At 36.4% G+C, this 18,504-nt stretch overlaps 1 protein-coding gene and 1 long non-coding RNA gene across 4 annotated transcripts; both read left to right on the top strand.

The window, feature by feature from the left end:
* Positions 1–4,180: 4,180 nt before the first annotated feature.
* On the top strand, positions 4,181–11,178 carry LOC105047964 (nucleosome assembly protein 1;2). Of its 3 annotated transcripts, XM_010927123.3 has the most exons (12): positions 4,182–4,438; positions 4,541–4,584; positions 4,758–4,853; positions 8,880–8,972; positions 9,206–9,296; positions 9,380–9,441; positions 9,531–9,715; positions 9,806–9,983; positions 10,079–10,122; positions 10,390–10,591; positions 10,681–10,698; positions 10,779–11,178. In XM_010927123.3, the coding sequence occupies exons 1-12, from the start codon at positions 4,366–4,368 to the stop codon at positions 10,833–10,835; spliced, it is 1,143 nt and encodes a 380-aa protein (XP_010925425.1). In that variant the 5' UTR covers positions 4,182–4,365; the 3' UTR covers positions 10,836–11,178. The 3 variants fall into 3 exon arrangements, with proteins under 3 accessions (XP_010925426.1, XP_073116657.1, XP_010925425.1); XM_010927124.3 differs by lacking the exon at positions 10,681–10,698 and having other exon boundaries at positions 4,181–4,438; XM_073260556.1 differs by lacking the exon at positions 10,779–11,178 and having other exon boundaries at positions 4,181–4,438; positions 10,681–10,761.
* Positions 11,179–13,977: 2,799 nt separating this feature from the next.
* Positions 13,978–16,104, top strand: LOC140859098 (uncharacterized). The gene is made up of 3 exons (XR_012142540.1): positions 13,978–14,285; positions 14,374–14,448; positions 15,635–16,104. It is a non-coding gene; the product is annotated as an uncharacterized lncRNA (long non-coding RNA).
* The last annotated feature ends 2,400 nt before the right edge of the window (positions 16,105–18,504 follow it).

Genomic DNA, 18,504 nt, shown 5'->3' with positions numbered 1-18,504 from the left:
CGAGACGTGTGGAGGGCCACGGGGGGTGGGGTGCAAGAGATCGGTAGGGTGGGTGAGGGCGGCGGCACAGATGGGTGAGGATGGCGATGGGGGCGGCTGCGGAGGTGAAGGGTATGGATCCGTCAGGGGGCCAAGAGGTGGTGCGGAAGGATAGGAGTAGGTGCGGACGGCCAAGGGGCAGTGTCGAAGGCACGACGGGCGGGATGCCACAGGAGGTAGGGTGCGTGGAGTAGCCGGAGACCGTCGGGGGTGGAGGGGAGGGGGTTGTTAGGGTGTGGCGTGCTGGGGAAGGAGAAGAAAGGAGAAAAAAATAAAATAATAATAATAAATATTAAAAAATAATATTTTTTTATAGAATAATTTTTATCATTAAAAAAATAATTTAATAATTTAAAATATTAAATTAATAATTTAATTTAAAAATATTTTAAAAATTTGATATTATATTATTAATAATCTAATTGTTATATCAAATATATCAATCAAGATTCTGAATAATTTTACTGTAACATTACAATCAAGATTCTCAGTAATTTTACTGTAACATTACTTGTATGCATCAAATACAGTAATCAATATTACTGACAATCTATTGAAATTATAGATAATTTTAAATTATTAAATAATTTATATTAAAATAATTCGACAACGTACCAAAAGCAACCTAGAGTACATCTTAATTTTCACATGCCCGACATTCCGTTTCCTCCTAATATGTGCTGTTCCTTTCTGTGCTTAACTTCTAATCCACCTTTCTTTTCTGTTTCCAGTCAAACTCTTGATATGAGGCCTATTGACGTGTTCTAACTTCTAACCGTCCCTCATCCTATCACCTTATCTATAACCCTAGCTTTAAATAGATTGCGAATGTGTCAGAACTTTAACCGACCGGGGTCATAATGGCAGAATTCTATCTGCCTCTAGAAACATAGGTTCAACTGAATTGAATCGTGATCGTAGGTCTAGATCTTCTGAATGGTTGGTCTTTTTTTAATGCTAATTGTTTAATTCATCTTTATTAGAGATGAGCTACCGAGATTTGTAAATATTGAGCATCATCAAAAAGGAGAAAACACTAATAAAAGTAGAAGAAGAGGAGGAAAGAAGTGGTCAAGCCTGTCTCCAGTCCTGCTCCAAAGTGAGTATAATCTTTTGAAAAAAGAGAACAAAAAACCTCCAAGAATAAGATGCCACAAGGTTGTGACACCTTTAGTAGGGGCTCCATTCAATAAGTCAGGAGTGCAAGTCCCATCACTACCACTAGATCAGGAAATTTGCTTGTAGCAGTTTTAATTCTGCATAAATCTTGATCGAGAATGATCAAGAGAGCTTATGGCGGCGAAGTGTAGGACATACTATCAAGGATGCCGAGTTCAGGTGGTGGATTATCAACCAGGATGGAATGTTTGAGTTCAACCGACTGTCAAATACAGAAATTGAGATAATCAAGTTGATGATCATATTCAAAGCTGTTGCCAATCAGGTGGTTGTTGGCTCCATTCCTCATTAGATAGAAGGATGGTATTGCTAGAGATTGTAATTCTTGAACCTTTGATGCAAGGACTCCACTATATTTCTTTCAAATATAATTTGTTTGTGGAAAAATGTCATAGCAGATATACTGTTTCTAATTGAAACTCTGTATATTTTGTTTTGTTTTGTTCTGTCGTGCATCAAAATCCATGCTATACATGGCTGAGGATGTTAGATTTACTTGTCAGTGAAACATATAGTCTTACATGTTTGAAGAGTGTCTGTTGTTTACTTTTAAGCCATCAAGGGAAAAAAAAAAAAAAACAAAAATGATAGGCTTGTTCAGCATTCCATTCATGCACCATTAATAGATTTGTTGCTCCTTCTCTTTATTTGTGTCCATAATTTTCCAAGAACAACACATGATTGGTGGTTCTGTAAGTGCAATATTGTTATGATATTCTACTTTAAACCATGATCCAAAGAAAAGTATTTTTCCTGTCTTCATTTGTATTTATCAATATGATGACCAAACTAACGGAAGGTATATCAACTTCAAAGATAAGAATATGTTTAACCTAAAGTTCACCATCTTAGCATGGGATCTATATGAATAATATCTTAGTATGGTATTAGTTGCCCGATGCAGAGGTCGATTTGGCATATGGACAATCAATATACACTTATATTGCATAATGATTCCATACTAGTGTAGCACGCCCCATATACACGAGTACCGAACGTATGGCTCGCCATGGTTTAACTTACTCTAGTGGTACTTAATAGCCAATTTTCTAAGTTAGTTATCAAAATTCTGCTTCCAAATAAATCTGTTTATCATCCATCAAAATGAGACTACTCGAGCCTTAAAGAAAATAATTTGACGGAAGATTAGATTATAAGATGACAGGACTCGAAACAAGGAACTGATGAGCTTAAATATCCTATGCATTATAACCATGATTAGAGACTTGTTGCTTGATCTTGTGATAATGGAACATAGGAATTATGAGTTCTGTAACAAAGACATGTTAAGCTTGCGATATTTACAATTAAAGTAATCGAGTTTTCTAGTTACCACAATGGAATATACAGGATGTTCAAGTGCAGGAGGCTTCCGCTACTATGAAGTCTTTGGAAGGTGAATTAAATGCAGCATTACCTCTTCATGCACAAAGAGACTTTTTATATTTCAAATTCGTAGCATCCACTCATGGTAAAACAACCTTAGTGTTGCACTAAAGTCTGCCCTCTCTAGTTATCATGATAGCATAGATAAGATAAAAAAAACTGGGATGCATGGATATTACTATTGACGTGTGTATATGTGTTGTTTACCTTTCGAGCATTGTTCTTTTGAGGCATATTACAGTGTTAGGTGCAGCTGTATTGCACCCATGGTTCTTGCCTCCTTCAAAAGTAACATTTTTCATTTAAGAAAAAGGATCTTGCCTTTTGGTTAAAAAAGTTCAAACCTTCGTGTGGAACCAAATTGTTTGCACATTTTATTAACAATCAACAACATGGTCCATCTTCATTCTTTCTTCGCCATTTTCACATTTTGTTCTTCATTGCTGTTTGTTATCTGCAGTTCATTAATGTTGACGCTAATAATCACATATTCTCATGGTAAACATGCTCGATTTGATTACTCTCATGGTTTTCTGTTCTTTGCTTATAAATATATCATTTTTCTTTGGTTCAACTTATAAATATATCTTCTTTGATCTGAACTTACTCTATATCAGTATTTTTTTCCCCTGTTTATATATCTGCTTATTCCCCACCCCCCTCTTCTTCATGCGAACATTCTGTATCTTATGATCCCTACAACCGTTTGGAAATACCATCAACCTGTGTCCGTTTCTTCTTCTTCTTCTTCTTTTTTATAATGTCAAAGATGCTGAACGGGATAAGTCATTGTTACCACCCTTAGGCAAAGTTAAATATTCATGGATTGCCTGTTTTGGACATCTAATGTTTTTTTGTACTGCACTTTCTAGTTTATATCCCCTCAGAAGATCTATGTCTATATACGCAGATACACAAGTTAGAGGCAGAACATGAGAGATTAGAGGAGGATGTTGCTATCTATAATCCTACAGCAAGAGCAGCTTAAGCTTTCACCTGCATGTATGAAGGTATTTATACAGGTACACAATTCAGGCTATACAATTTTGTGTCGACTTGTTGCAATACAGGTATTAATTCAGCTTAAGCGATCTCATATTACATGCTTTCAGTTGGTTCAAGCATGGATCCATGGTGATCCAATATCCACTCTGTTCGGAGCTTAATCTCGAAGCTTCAGAAACTCACACCCGAATTCTAAGTGGGTCGGGTCCTAAAGCCCGACCCGCTAGAGCAAATCCTAGCGATGTGGTCTCCCTTGGAACGCTCAGATTCCCGGTCAAAAACGAAGACCCAGGCGGACCAATTTGAAAGCCAAAGGCGGGTTAAGTTCCGTGGGTTGTGACTTGTGATTGATCTGTCTTTTTCGCCTCAACAGCAAACAGCCTTATTAGCTCATGCATCAGCAAACAGCAGAGAGATTTATTAGTGAAACGAAGCGTGGACCCCGCCTCACATTGCCCATTACTACACCGAACAAAGACAGCGGATCCTCGGCCGGTTCGGTTCGGCCCTCGTGGTGGCGGTGCGTCGATATGGAGTAGGGTTTTCATGCGGGGGATCTTATTTGGAGGGAAGCGGGACCTCGCCCGAGCGCGCCGTCTTGGGAGCGAGCAACGAGGCCAGAAACCCTACACCCACGACTCCCCCCACCTTTATATAAACCGCTTTCACCTCTCCTTCCTAATCTCTCTTTCCCCTCGCCCTTCCGATCCTTTTGTTTAGGGTTTTGCTCTCTCTCACATCTCCGTGGAGGTCGCGATGAGCAACGACAAGCAACAAGACAACCTCAATCTCTCCGATCTCGGTTCCGCTCTCCCCACCACCACTCCCGGTTTCTTTTCTCCCCCGCTACTTCCCTCGGATATCTCTTTTTTTTTTTTAAAAAAAAAATTGATCTATATCCTCATGTGTCTTGGTGTCTGTTGATGTGTAGCTCTGAGCGCGGAGGACCGGGCCGGCCTCGTTAATGCTCTGAAGGTGTTTTTTTTTCCTTTCTTTTGAAAAAAAAAAACTCATTTTTTTGGTACTTTGATCGTGCTTTCTTGCTTGTGCTCTGTCTCTGTCTTTGTTCTGATTTTGGGATTAGAAATCCCGGTTTTTTTTTCATATTTTTTGAAAAAAAATTGTTACTTGATGTGTTCTTGAGACAGAACAAGCTCCAGAGCCTAGCAGGGAAGCACTCTGATGTGCTGGAGACCCTCTCGCCGAAGGTCAGGAAGCGCGTTGAGGTGCTGAGGGAGATCCAGGTTTGATCTTTTTCCCCAATCTTGATCCCTTAACATGTTTTTCGTCTCCCGAGGTTTCTTCTTGGTGCTTCTTCTCTGGGGATTTTCCAATTTTGGTTTTCTTGAGCATCCAATCTTCGTCTTTTGCTTATTTATGTTCTGTCTCGCCTATCTTTCTTATCAATGTTTCTTGATGGTGATTATCTGTAGGGTTTACAGCTTTCTTTATTCTTTTGACGGTCCCTATATATTTTTTGGCGATTCTTGTCAGGGTTTCCGGTTCCTTTTATCTTTAGTGTATTTAGGGTTTCAAATGCAAGTCAGATGTGGAAAAATTCTGTTTTTGCAAATGCAAGGATGGAAAGACTTGCCTATTAAAAGTTGGCAAGAACGCTAGGTATTTCAGGTTTTGTGTGTATCTCTTTGGATTATCAGATTCATGAACTCTTCCATATACATATTGGTTATTAGTCCATGAGGGATTTTTCTTTGAGTGCATATTTTGTTGATTGGCAGGACGGTTAAGTTCAGTGTGTTTCTCATTCAAAGCCCAAGGAAAAACTATTATTAAAATAAAGAGGGGTTTAGGTACATACAAATTAGTTCACCATTTTCTCTAAATTATGCAGTACAACTGAGCTTGAAAATTCCTTTTTTTTTGGGGGGGGGGGTGTGGGGGAGTTTGGTAACTTGGTTTCTTGAAATGTGAACTAGCATTGAGTACACTTTGACTAAGCTATTTGTTATATGGTTCATGTTCAAGTTCGCTGGATGTTTTCTTTATTTTGGCTGGCTAATTAGCTGTTTTGCTTTTGTGAATAGCTGTACCAGTTGTAGTAGCAGGCACTACATTGGTTAGTGCTTCAAGCTTATTTGTAGACAGGAGGTAAAATAGGGATAAAATCATGTGTCAAGGTTTGGGATATGTGGCTGAACGCTCACATATAGCAAATTTAAAGATCATGAAAACATGGATTCAAAGCCCCTATTGGTGCGCTCAACAATTCAAACTTCCTATTTCATTGGAGATTGGGTCATTTTTCTTTCCTGAATTTTATCTGTTATTATTATATTCATTAGTTCTCTGTGTAATCATAGAGTTGGAATAAGAGTTACTGAGGGTAGACTGAGAGTTTATTGGTATGTGCAATTAAAAATTGATGATTTGTGTAGAAAGGTTGGGAATCTAATTGAAGGTCTAAAATTTCATGGAAATTGTGATCAAGGATTTGAAAAGGTTACAGCAAATTTCACTTTGTTATAGAAATGCTTCTCTAAGGCAAGTTGACCAACAAGTGTTTGGGCTGAGGCTTGTGGATTGTGATTAATAGGTTCCTTTGTAAGTTGCAATCAAAGTTGTCAAAGGCTCAAGTTGCCAATGTTGATGTTGCTTGAAGCCTAGCACAAGGTGCGAAGCAGGAATGTGTCTTGGTGAAGTGATGTGCAAAAATACATAAACCTCTATAAAAGAAAAATAATGAATACATAATAGTCAATATATTTGACAATCAATTGCCAACTAATCAACAAAAATAAAAATATAAAAACATTAGGAAATAGATTTGCACTCATACAGATGAAATGGTGTCAGGAAAAGTAAATGAGATGCTTTGTTCTGTTGCCTATTTCTGATACATTGACACAGCGGCATCTGCTGAAGGTGACAAGGTGCAATGCCTTGGTGTGAAGCATGAAGGTTTTTCCTTCGTGACTTGTCTCTTAGGCATGCCTTAGCCGTGTCCTTCAAATCTTTGGTTATAATAAGGTCATTGTCTTGATATGTTATGCATTAGGGCTGAAATCGGATCAGATACAGATCTGATATCAACATATCCATATCCATATTTATTTTGTCTGATGAATATAAATATGGATATAGATATTATTCGGATGCAAAAATTCATATCCATATTTGTTTTAAATGGATACGAATATAATTCGGATAGTGGAAGTACGGATATAATTCAGATATTGGAAGTACGGATATAATTATGAACATAAGTTGGATAATTAAACTTTATGACTATAGAATCGAAGATATTACTAAGTAGATGATAAATCAAGTTAATAGCATGTTTATACGATCGTACGTTTCCTTAAAAATTAGTAAGTGTTGTATAAAATTATATAGGATTACAGGTAGATTTGAATATTCAAATACGGATCGGATTGTTGTTTATCCATATCCATATCCATTTTTATTTGACGGATATGGATATGGATACGGATATTAGTCGGATCCTCAAATTTCTGTCCATTTTCTGATTAATTTGGATATAAAAAATGGATCCGGATAGATATTGTCCATACTACTTTCACCCCAAGTGTGCATCCTTATGCTTTAGTGAAAAACATGACTTCTAATTATGTTCTTTTCCTCATCTTTACTCTCATGTGGTATGACCATTACATGTTGACTTTTGGCTTCTATTAAGGTATTTGGACTATTGTATGGTAATAATTGATGCTATCTGACAAAACAATATTATAACATCTCATTTAAACTTGTAGTAATTGCCCCTTTTATTCTTTTGTATACTTCAGCTCAGGCGTGGGGGTTAGTTTTTGAGTCAAGGAGTACACCCACCCCCTCAAACACCCATCCATTACACAAATAAAACAAGAGCCACGGGGCCCAGTGAGAATTTAGAGTCCCAAATCCGATGTTCCTCTAGGGAAACTCCAAAACCAGCAACCCAATCTGCCAGTCTATTGCCTCTGAGGAAGACATAAACAACACAGTTCTCCTAAAGCTGTTTAAAAATAGCCTTCAGCTGAAGTAAACAGTGGTAATAAACCATAATTGCATTCTCCTTTAATTAACTTAGAACTGTGGTGGAGTTACCTTCAACCCAAAGTTTAGTAGCATGTAGGTTATTTACAACAAAGTAATGTCCATTCAAGCAGCATATAATTCGGCTAAGGGGACAAACACCTGAAAGAGGATTACATCCTGCCACTAACATGTGACTGGTGTCAGCCCAAACTACAAATCCAGCCACCACTACATCAACTGCCTTTCAAGAGCTATCAAAATTGACCTTGAGATATCTTAGTGGGATGCACTATCTTGAACTGCATTATCACACTGCCTTTTTTCCCTCCTTCCATGTGCCAACTTAAAGTGGAGCAACATCACTCCATTAAATTTTGTTCCAATTCCAGCTCCTAGATTTTATGGAATGAGGAAAAAATCTTGATTACTATGAGAATATGAAGATTTGGCAAAATGCATTTCCCAACTTAATGGCACTTTTTCCCAATATAAATATCAATTGCTTGCATGTTTTACCAGGATAGGCTAGTGGAGTGTAGTAGTGCTGCTGCATAGTCCTCTTCATGGAACATATCTTAAGTTGTTTTAGTTCCTCTTTTTTTTCTTTTTTTCTTTTTTTTTTGTTGGGGGGGGGGGGTGGGTGTGGTGGGACTTCTGAACCCATTATTGAACTGGTCCACCATTGAACCATCATAATATGTTTAAAAAAAAAAAGTGCATGGGATAACACTATAAATCCTAATTTTGCACCATGCAGTTGGTTTTGCTTATTGACCACTTGAGATTAGGTACACACCTAGGCAGGTTAGATGTACATCGATGCTTCATACTAACTACCCTCAGTGTGAAATATGGTTGGGTTCATCTGAATGTCTCGAGGAACATCGGATGCGCTGCATACATGAGTAATGGTGAATAAATGTTGATAGATGGAAAGCAAAGAGCAGATGCATTTATTCTTGATCCGCTCCTCTTCTCCAATTGATCCTCTTGTTTTTACATCCATGAACCTTCAGAAGAAGTTTACTAATTATTTGATTTTTTTTATTTTTTATTTCTATTTTTATTTTTTGCTTTTTGTATAAAATTGGCTGAAGTGTTTTAGTTGTATATATCGATAATTTATGTTATTGAATGGCGCAACTGTGCAAGCTACATAGATACTGCTTTTTACCTAAAAGCAGTTTGTGTTTCAAGTCAAGTTTTATAATTAGGCCTGCAAGTTTATTTGTACTGATTTGATAATATTCTTCTGGCCTTTCATCTTCTAGAGCCAACATGATGAACTTGAGGCAAAATTTTTTGAGGAAAGAGCTGCGCTTGAGGCTAAATACCAGAAACTTTATGGCCCACTTTACAGCAAGGTATTCTCTTTAGTGGTGAATAATGTTAGCAGAATACATGATTACCTTTTCCACAACCATTTGCCAGGTGCTCCAAGTATTTCTAAGAATAAGTATGTTTTCTGTTGGCATGTTTCGGTTGCTATCCCATCATCACCATAAGTGATACTTAATGGTTGTTCTACCGCTTTTAGTATCTTTCATTTTTCTGGTCTTTGCTCATGAAACTTTTATCATGGAAAAAAAACATGCAGAGATATGAGATCGTGAATGGTTTGGTTGAAGTTGAAGGTGTTACAAATGAACCTGCGGAGGAAAACCAAACAGAAGATAAAACTACTGAAGGTTCGTAGGAGAACTTGAGACATCAGATGGTTGTTGAATTTGTTTCTATTTTCTTGTATGCTTATTGTTTTTTCTTGCTTCAGAAAAAGGTGTACCAAATTTTTGGCTGAACGCTATGAAAACAAATGAAGTGCTGGCCGAGGAGGTAAGTGAGAGTATAATGCATTTCTTTTGCTCCTTCTAGTCCTTACAAATTGGAAATGACTTGTGAAAGTTGGATTACGATGATTCCAGATTCAAGAGCGTGATGAGGGAGCTCTGAAGTATCTTAAGGATATCAAGTGGTGCAGAATAGACAATCCCAAGGGTTTCAAGCTTGAGTTTTTCTTTAATCCTAACCCTTATTTCAAGAATGCCATCCTGACAAAAACATATCATATGATTGATGATGAAGAACCGATCCTAGAGAAAGCAATAGGGTATTTTCTTTTCTATTTATTGCCAAATATTTTTCTTATGAGTTTTCCCTTCTTTATTTGAAATCTCATGGCATTGTTCTTATGTTGTAGGACTGAAATTGAATGGTTGCCAGGAAAGTGCTTGACTCAGAAGCTTCTGAAAAAGAAGCCAAAGAAGGGCTCAAAGAATGCCAAGCCCATTACCAAAACTGAAGAATGTGAAAGTTTTTTCAACTTCTTTAATCCACCTCAAGTCCCTGATGATGATGAGGATATCGATGAAGACGTTGTAAGTTGACATCATTACCTACCTTCCTGGAGAAAATATGAAATAAGGACTAAATCAAATTAACAGTGGGTCATCTTTTGCCTCTGTTTGAACAGGCTGAGCAGCTACAGAGTCAAATGGAGCAAGATTATGATATTGGGTAAGCCCCTTTTTTCTCCCTCAAGCAGTGGAGCGATCGTTCCACAGTTCGAAGAAAAAACAGATAAGGGGGATGCATTTGGTGCTGATTATGGAAAAAACAAAACCAAGTTAACATTTACAGAGGCAGTTTTTGATGATATCATCTCTGACATTTTGATTGCTAGTTCTTACAATGTTTTGCCTATAAGATTAGAATTGCTAGAAGCGTTCTGATTACCGTGTAAGCTCAACATGATACTGAGTGGGTGGTGTCAATGACCTGCAGGTCCACTATTAGAGACAAGATTATTCCTCATGCTGTTTCATGGTTTACCGGGGAGGCTGTTCAGGAGGATGATTTTGAGGACTTAGAAGAGGATGATGAAGATGAAGATGGGGAGGATGATGAGGACGAAGAAGAGGATGATGATGATGATGATGATGAGGATGATGAGGAAGAGGAAGAGGAAGGAAAGACAAGGAAGAAGGTATGTGTCTGAGATTTCAAAATTTTAGTGGGTCTGTAATATTTGAGAATTGTGCGCTTATTTTTGATCTGTTTTGTTGTCCCAAGCAGACAGCTGCAACAAAGAAGGTGAGATATCTACTCACCTACCTGATCTTAATCTGCATAGTTCTTAGTCTATGTTCTAAATGATGGTTATGCTACTGCAGAAGAGTGGAGGAGATGGTCAACAGGTGGACCGGCCAGCGGAGTGCAAGCAGCAGTAAAACTTTTCTGGAATGAAGTATTTTCTGGACTTTTTTAGAGTGCAGGTTGGAGGATCTGTTTCCAGGTGTTGGCTAAGTCAAGTCATTTGTTCTCATTCCCTTCTATCGTTTTATGTGGAAAAGATGAGAACGGGAGGTCGGGGAACTGAAGTTTTGGTGTCTTCAACATTAATACCGCTACCTTTAGTTTATTCTTTTTTAGTTTCCTTCTATATGGGTGTGTGAGATGGTTGTTTAGATTATTTGTAGGCCTTTTTGGTTGGGGAAGATTTTTTACTGCCTTTCTAGTGTGTACGCGGATGAACCATTAATTGTTATATTTATATATAATGATTATTGTGCCTTTCTGATTTTTGGATCTGATGCTAGTATGCTTTCATGGTTCTGAATGTACCGCAAGAGACTTGCATGGTTCTTTGGAGCTTCTTTTTGTTGGATTCAGACTCTTTTAATTTATGCATGCAAAGATTTTTTTTGGTTGATATGTTCCTTTGCTATGTCGTAAAGGGACCCATGGTTCATGGTGAATGCCTGCATTCATTCTGTCTTGAGAATTTTGTGGTTCCCTGTTGTGCTGTTGGATTGTTGTCTTGCAGTCTGGGAAAAATTAAGGACAAGGCAATGTTTTTTTTTTTTTTTTGTTTAAAAAGGTCATGTACTGGTGTGGGCTAGATTTTGTTAATTGTACTCGCCGGTGTGCGGCAAAGTCTCACGCACGTACTTGTTATCAATGTCTCCTCATTTCGGAGGATTATTAAATCCAAAATGTCTCCAATAGTTTTGCTATGAACTGTGAAAATATGGAAGCCTCTTGAATCTACATCCAGTACGGTCTCTCCCCTCCCCAAAGAAAATGCTTTGGAGATTCTTTAGCGCGGTCTACCTAATGCTATTAGCAATTTTGTGTTCAACTACTATCCGGGCATTTACCCTATGTAAAATGAAGATTAACTAAATAAGTGTGAATTATGTGTCCAATTGTCCATTGTATTGACATGGATCGGTGCATGGTTCGATTTTTTAGAAATCATGGATTAATCTAAGGTTTAGTAGCGGCATAAGCTCAAGATGTTCTATCGTTTTATATTTTTTTGGAAATATTCAAGAAAATTGTGATTAGATGGAGCAAGTCTCGGAGACTGAAACACATGGAATATTTTTGGCTGGATTCTATAAATCAAAAAGTCAAAATTAGTTTTATCTCTTGCCCTTGAGATGAATAAAAGTTCTCTGCTGCACGCACCAGCAGAGGTCGTCTAGAGTCTCTTAATTTTCTTATCACATAGACGGTTGCATGGATCCTGAAGTTGAAATTAAAGAGTACTCCCACTAATGGAGTCCCTTCGATCTCTGATATATCCAAAATCGGGTAAAAACAGTTATATCCTTGTCGAAGTCCCTCCCACCGTATCCATCTTTTCTCCATCTAGGGCTCGCTGGACTCTAGTTGCTAAGGAAAAGATAAGTCTCTCTCTCTCTCTCACACACACGACACGCGCGCACATGCACACGCTTATGCACCCTTTTCACGTATAATATTTGAGAATTGGTGATACATCATATAAGAAATCAAAGTATATTTGATGATTTTTTTGATACATATGATCGTTTTTTTTTATACATATTCAGCAATAATTCAATACCTATCTTCAATTGTATAGATAAATAATTTTCAAAACATAACTTGTGACAAGCCAATACACAACTAGTACATTAATCATCTGATGATTTATTACATACCTTCAATAGTATCAATGCATTGCATCAAATATATATATATATATATATATATATATATATATATATATATATATATATAATATAATTTTTAAAATGTGATATTTACTAATATACAAGTTAATATCTTGCTGATCGTTGGGAGAGATCACCTGAAGATGGCAAGGAAAAGAGACCGAGAAGGATTTGGGAAGGAAAAAGAGAGAGAGAGAGAGAGAGAGAGAGAGAGAGAGACGGCAACAGCTACTGACAGATGGATGCCCCTTTTAACCATATTTTTTTTCCTTTTCTTTTAAAAATAATGGAGATGGAAGGAACTCCATTGGTAGCAGTCCCTCCGTATCGGTCTCTTTAATTTTGGCGATTAGAAAAAATAAAGAGGCTTCGTACGGCTTTCTTTAGTGCATGCACCAAAGATAAGGAATTTTACCAAGATTTCATTACTATTAATTAGTCAATTGGGGCATTTAATGTAATTTAATGCATTCAATTTGGATCCAACAATTGCAGCCTCTAAACGGAAGGCTTTTTGTCATTGGTAGAAAAATAGAAGGCTTTTTTAATCGTATACAATTATTCTTTTCTCCTTGCTGCTGCACTATCTCTCTCTACAGTATCATTTCTTTGTAGATATTTAAAAAAAAAAAAAATCGAATACCATTTTTTCAAATCCATACAATTAGAAGATAGAAAAAAATAATTTAAACCTGACTGCGGTCCCCACTATCATCGCTATCAATTTGCCAAGTCCTAAAGCAATGAAATAGAAGATACCATCAATGATGCTGTAGTTGTTGATTCGGTGTTTTATTTTTTTAATTTTAATCATACGATGATTCAGACATATATAAATTAACCTAATTATTGGTTGGACAAATCCATCAGCTCAATGATAAACTGATCCAATCATGAAGCAACACATCTATATTATGTCTTTCTTTTCTTATTCTTTTTTCATGATGGATGTGTGCGCCTTTACTTCATGGTTGAATTGGTCCATCGCTAAACTGAGTCAACTTCAAAAAGGATGAACAAAAAAAGAGAATTTCGACCTAGAGTTCGATTTGTATACTTGATATGAAAGAATCATTGATCTTTTTTTCGTGATAGTTGAGAATTGAATGATCTTCTTTTGTGACATCAACTTTGCACTATGCATAGCTTTCAAAGCCCTCCAACTGCCCCTCCCATCTGGTATAGATCGTAAGGCAAATATTATGATTTGAAAGGTGTACAAAATGCTATCTCATGGTTTATGCAGCGAAAGAAAGGTTAATCATTCTTTGGCGCGAAAGATACAAGCCGCATCCGCTCGGCCCAAGCCTAATTCGGAACCCAATCACGCCGCCGCCAATCACCTCCCACCAATACTCCACGTTTTCTTTCTTTCTTTTTATTTTTTTTGGTAAAATCCACGTTTTCTTTTGACGGTGGACGAACGGGGGAGGGAAGTCCGATGGTCCCCCAGCCGAACTCCCCTACCTCCCCGTTTTCTATTTAATCCCACATAGAGCGCGGAGTGCTCTCTCGCCCCCTCCTCTCTCCGAGTTCTCCGTCGTCTCTCTCTCTTCCTCTCCTTTCTCTGTCCGTCTCGTTCGCTCTCTTAATCGCTGCCTCCCCCTGCGTCGGTGTTTTCGGAGAAGAAAGAAGAAAAGAAGAAGAAAAAGGGAAAAAAGAGATAGCAATCCAAGTAATCGATATACCATCTTCAAGGTAAAGCCTCTTCTCTTCTATTCTAAGCCAATCTATATTTAGACTTCATAGTAATTGATTCTTGAAGGATTTATTGGAGGGTTTATAGGTTGCGTTCTTGGATAGGATTGTAGGAGAAGAAAAGGGTTTCGACTGCTCATGATGGTAAACCTACTGCAAATAGGTCCTGCCCTTAATCATTCAAAAATTTATTTCTTCGACGAATTTTAATCTAAAAGTTTAGTGCTTTTTTAATTGTTAACCGATAGATCAACGATTATACAAATTTTGAGAATTTTATAATATTGTTTGATTGGCCAAATAAATTGTTTAATTGATCTGATGTGTGGTGAGAGTTGGAACCTTAATTAGACATATTATTTTAATATTATTGTTTTTGGTAAACATGTTGTTATGATGCTCCCTTTAAATTTGAAAAATTTTATTATGCCCGGTTATTGGCTGAAAATTTAGCAAATTAATGATATCGGTATCCCTTGATCATGGACTAGAAACGTGACGACAGCTAAGTACCTTTCGTTGTAGGCTGAATTATTTTTATTGGTAGAAATTGTAACATAGATTTGTGAGATAACGGAAATTTATTATTACCGGAATATTATGTATTTTCTTGCAAATTGTATAACGAATCAGTATGATGATATTTTATTGTTGGCAAAAGTACTTAATTAATTTATATATGTAGCATGAACATTTTATGGTCATGTGTTTCTGTTTTCTTATGCGTATATTATAATTTACATTCATACTATCTACTACATGGATATGATGTGCACATGCATGGTGGGGTATTTATTGAGCTGTCAAGCTCGTACTCTCTCTTAATGATTTTGAAAGGAACATGATATCCAGAGATACTTAGAATCGCTTGTTGTAGGAGATATGAAGATATTAGCTGCAGTATTGAAATCTAATTGAATTTTTAGATCTTATTTATTATATTAGGCTTTTTGAAACTTGGATGATTCAATTTAATAGTTTGTATTTACAGACGTTGGTGGAGGGCCTGGAGGCTGTTATTTTGAATTTGTGGTCAGAATAATTAGATCATATTTGAGAACTTGATATTATAAATCTATATTAGTGCCCAAAAAATTAATGCTTATGTTGTCTCCAATATTATAAGTTTTTGCATAAGTTTGAATACCTTTTGTATTTCATGGGATTATGATTTGCAGCCATTTCACATGTCCAAAAATGTGCGCGACACGTTAGAATACATTAAAGTGGAAGTAAACGGCATTTCTTTTTAAAATTATGCCATCAGTTTATATCCATAAATTTTGACATGAAAAAGAATTTCCTGATGTCATCTATTTTACGTTCAATGTCATTCTTTTCCTGTGTAGATGGGTGATGCGGTGAAAACAAAGTCTGATAACAAAAGAAGTGCTAAAGAGAGATCACAACGAGGTGGTAAGCGAGCCATGCAAGCAAATGAGTTCACTATATATGTCATGTCATGGACCTCAAAGATATTGGAGCTTCAGGTGATGGATTCTAATAGCATCGACTATATCAAGGAAATGATGTGGTCCAAGGAGAAAACACCAAAGGACCGACAAATTCTCATGTTTAAAGAGCAAGAGCTGGCAAACCACCAAACTTTGGAGCACTACGGTATTAAGAACGGCTCCTGGTTAGATCAGCGCGTGAAGCGTTATGTGTTAGATATTATGCACTAGAAAAATGAAGCATCAATTTTTTTGTTCCGTGAAGTTTTTTCCTTCTTCTTTGGAGAGGAAAAAAGTGCAAATTTTCTATATTAACTATTTAAGTGTTGCATTGACTTATTTAAGGGCTGCATTGATTTTTTTTTTCTTTTTTTTTTTTTAATCATTTATGGTGTTGCTTGGAGGAATTTTTTGCTATGTTTTAAAGGTTTAATTAAAGGCAATTTTTTTGTTAGAAAAGGAGGGAGAATGAGCCATCCCCTTGTAGACTGGAACTGAATCCCTCAGAAATGTAGACAGAGGTATCCTCTTTGATAGACCTACAAGAAGAGCTCATTGGAAATTTGATCATCTCCTCTCTAATGAGAGGAAAACTTTGGAAATCGATTTTTAAAAATGGCTTATTACAAGCATACCACGTCACATCATATTGGAGCTTCGCAAATTCAAAACAATAGTACGATGTATCACATCATATTTGCTTGTTTGTGATTTTTATTGGATGCGTGCTCTGGCAAAGATGTAAGACTGAATCTTGCAATCCGTCAATCTTGGGAAGGTTTAGCAGTTTCGGACCTGGTCTATTACCTTTCTATAATCCAAAATTGAGCGCACGAGCCTCTACTGCCAAACCAACCTCGTAGATTCTTCCTTTACCTGTAAAGATAATTAGCAGGAAAGCAGAAGTGAAAGGAGATTATGGTAAAAATCCACTAAGATGATGTGGCTGGAAGTCCTGAGACAAGTGGTCAAAAAAGCTAGCTAATCCCAGTCAATGCTAAGCAATTGAAGTATGGCTTCTTCTTTACTACCTTATGAGTGACTGTGTATATGTAAAGACAAATAGTACTGTCGATTGGACGGTGACATGTATGATTACACGTATAAAAATAATTTTTTGGATTACTGCATTGGAAATTTCTTTAGATTTTTTGTAGATTTTATTTTCTGATTCATACAGATGTATTTTTATTATATTGGTTTAATATATCCAATTTTATTCTAAAAAAATAAGTAAAAGGGCTTCTTTTGGTCAATTTTAGAACATCTTGCAAAAGATCAAGTCACATATGATCTAATATTCAGGTGGAAGAATAAAGAAGAGGGAAAACGAAAAAAGAAAAGACCAAGATGATCCATAGGCCCAGGTACAAGCAGGCATGCTGACTGCAGCTAGGTTTCAAGGGAAAGAGAGAAAAGGCGACACGAAATGAACTCTCTTGAAACGTGAATAGAACAAATATTGATCAGATAGGATAAACCTTCATTGTTGATGAAATTGACCCGAAGGAAGAATTTAACATCAGTCCTTTGGCAGTGCACAAGAATATTCTTTCCAAATCTTGAATTGGATCCTTAATATGACCTGGATTGGTATAGAATCCATAACGCTGATGTCGATTTATTAGGCTTTTAGAACAGCCCCAGAATGGTTTATTATGATGCACATATCAATACAAATATTTCAATAACAACTACCATTTGATCATTATTCCAATTATAATATTTATTTGTTCGCTGATGTTTGTGATTGTTTTTAAAAAAATATTTATTTCAAAATTCAAATTTTATATCAATTTTTTATCCAAAATATTCACACCTCCCGAAACAATCATAGGGTAATTTTCTCAACAATGCATATATTTTTTCATTATTTTCTGTTATTTCTTGCTACCGCACATTGTAACAACAGTCATTTTAATACAATGATTCAAAATTGCTGAAGTAAATAATAATGTTATAACTGGTTTCTAATGAGTTCCATTATAATAGAATGATGATTTTATCTGGGACACATAACTCAATGGATGATAAGATATGATGTGATCTATTATTTCGACTTATAAACAATCTGTTTTAAATAAATTTAGATTAGATATAAATAGATCTAGATCATAAATAAATCAATCCATCTAAATTTATTTATTATATCCGACAAGTATAGATTTCGACTTTTGACCCATTTAATGTGTTTTATCTTATTTAATAATTGGATCAGATCATGATCCAATCTATTTAATCTATTTAAAATATATTTAATTTATTTAAATTATTAAATATTTATTTAATCTGTGTAAAAAATAAATTATATAAATTTAATTAAATTACTTATTTAATAAATAAATCAAAATGATGAAGTTTTGATTCAGTCTGTATGCCAATTCCACCAAAGGTACCGTTGGCATCCCAACTTTTCCTTTAAATAAATTAAATAAATATGTTAAACAGGATGGATGACATCATTCAGTTCAGAATTCATCATGTAGTTCATTTGGGGATGATACCATGTTATTGACCTTCTGTCTTATGGTTGTGGAGTTTTGGCTTTTTTTATTACATGGTTAGAGATTGTTTTCCAACAGGGTTGGTTGATATGGCAGCCTACCAGGCAGAACGGTTCAGTAGTCAAAAAGTGCTCAGCTCGCATGGTCAGATGCTACCATGTACAACGCCCTCAACTCCTCGTACCCGACAAATTATTGCCTGCATCAGAACCAAGTGGACCAGCACAGATCTCGGAGCACACGCACGGCGCGTCATCCACC

The sequence above is a fragment of the Elaeis guineensis genome, chromosome 7, assembly GCF_000442705.2.
Source record: "Elaeis guineensis isolate ETL-2024a chromosome 7, EG11, whole genome shotgun sequence".
Taxonomy (NCBI): Eukaryota; Viridiplantae; Streptophyta; class Magnoliopsida; order Arecales; family Arecaceae; genus Elaeis; species Elaeis guineensis.
Note: the sequence above shows the minus strand (reverse complement) of the source record. Positions and strands in the feature narration are given on the sequence as shown.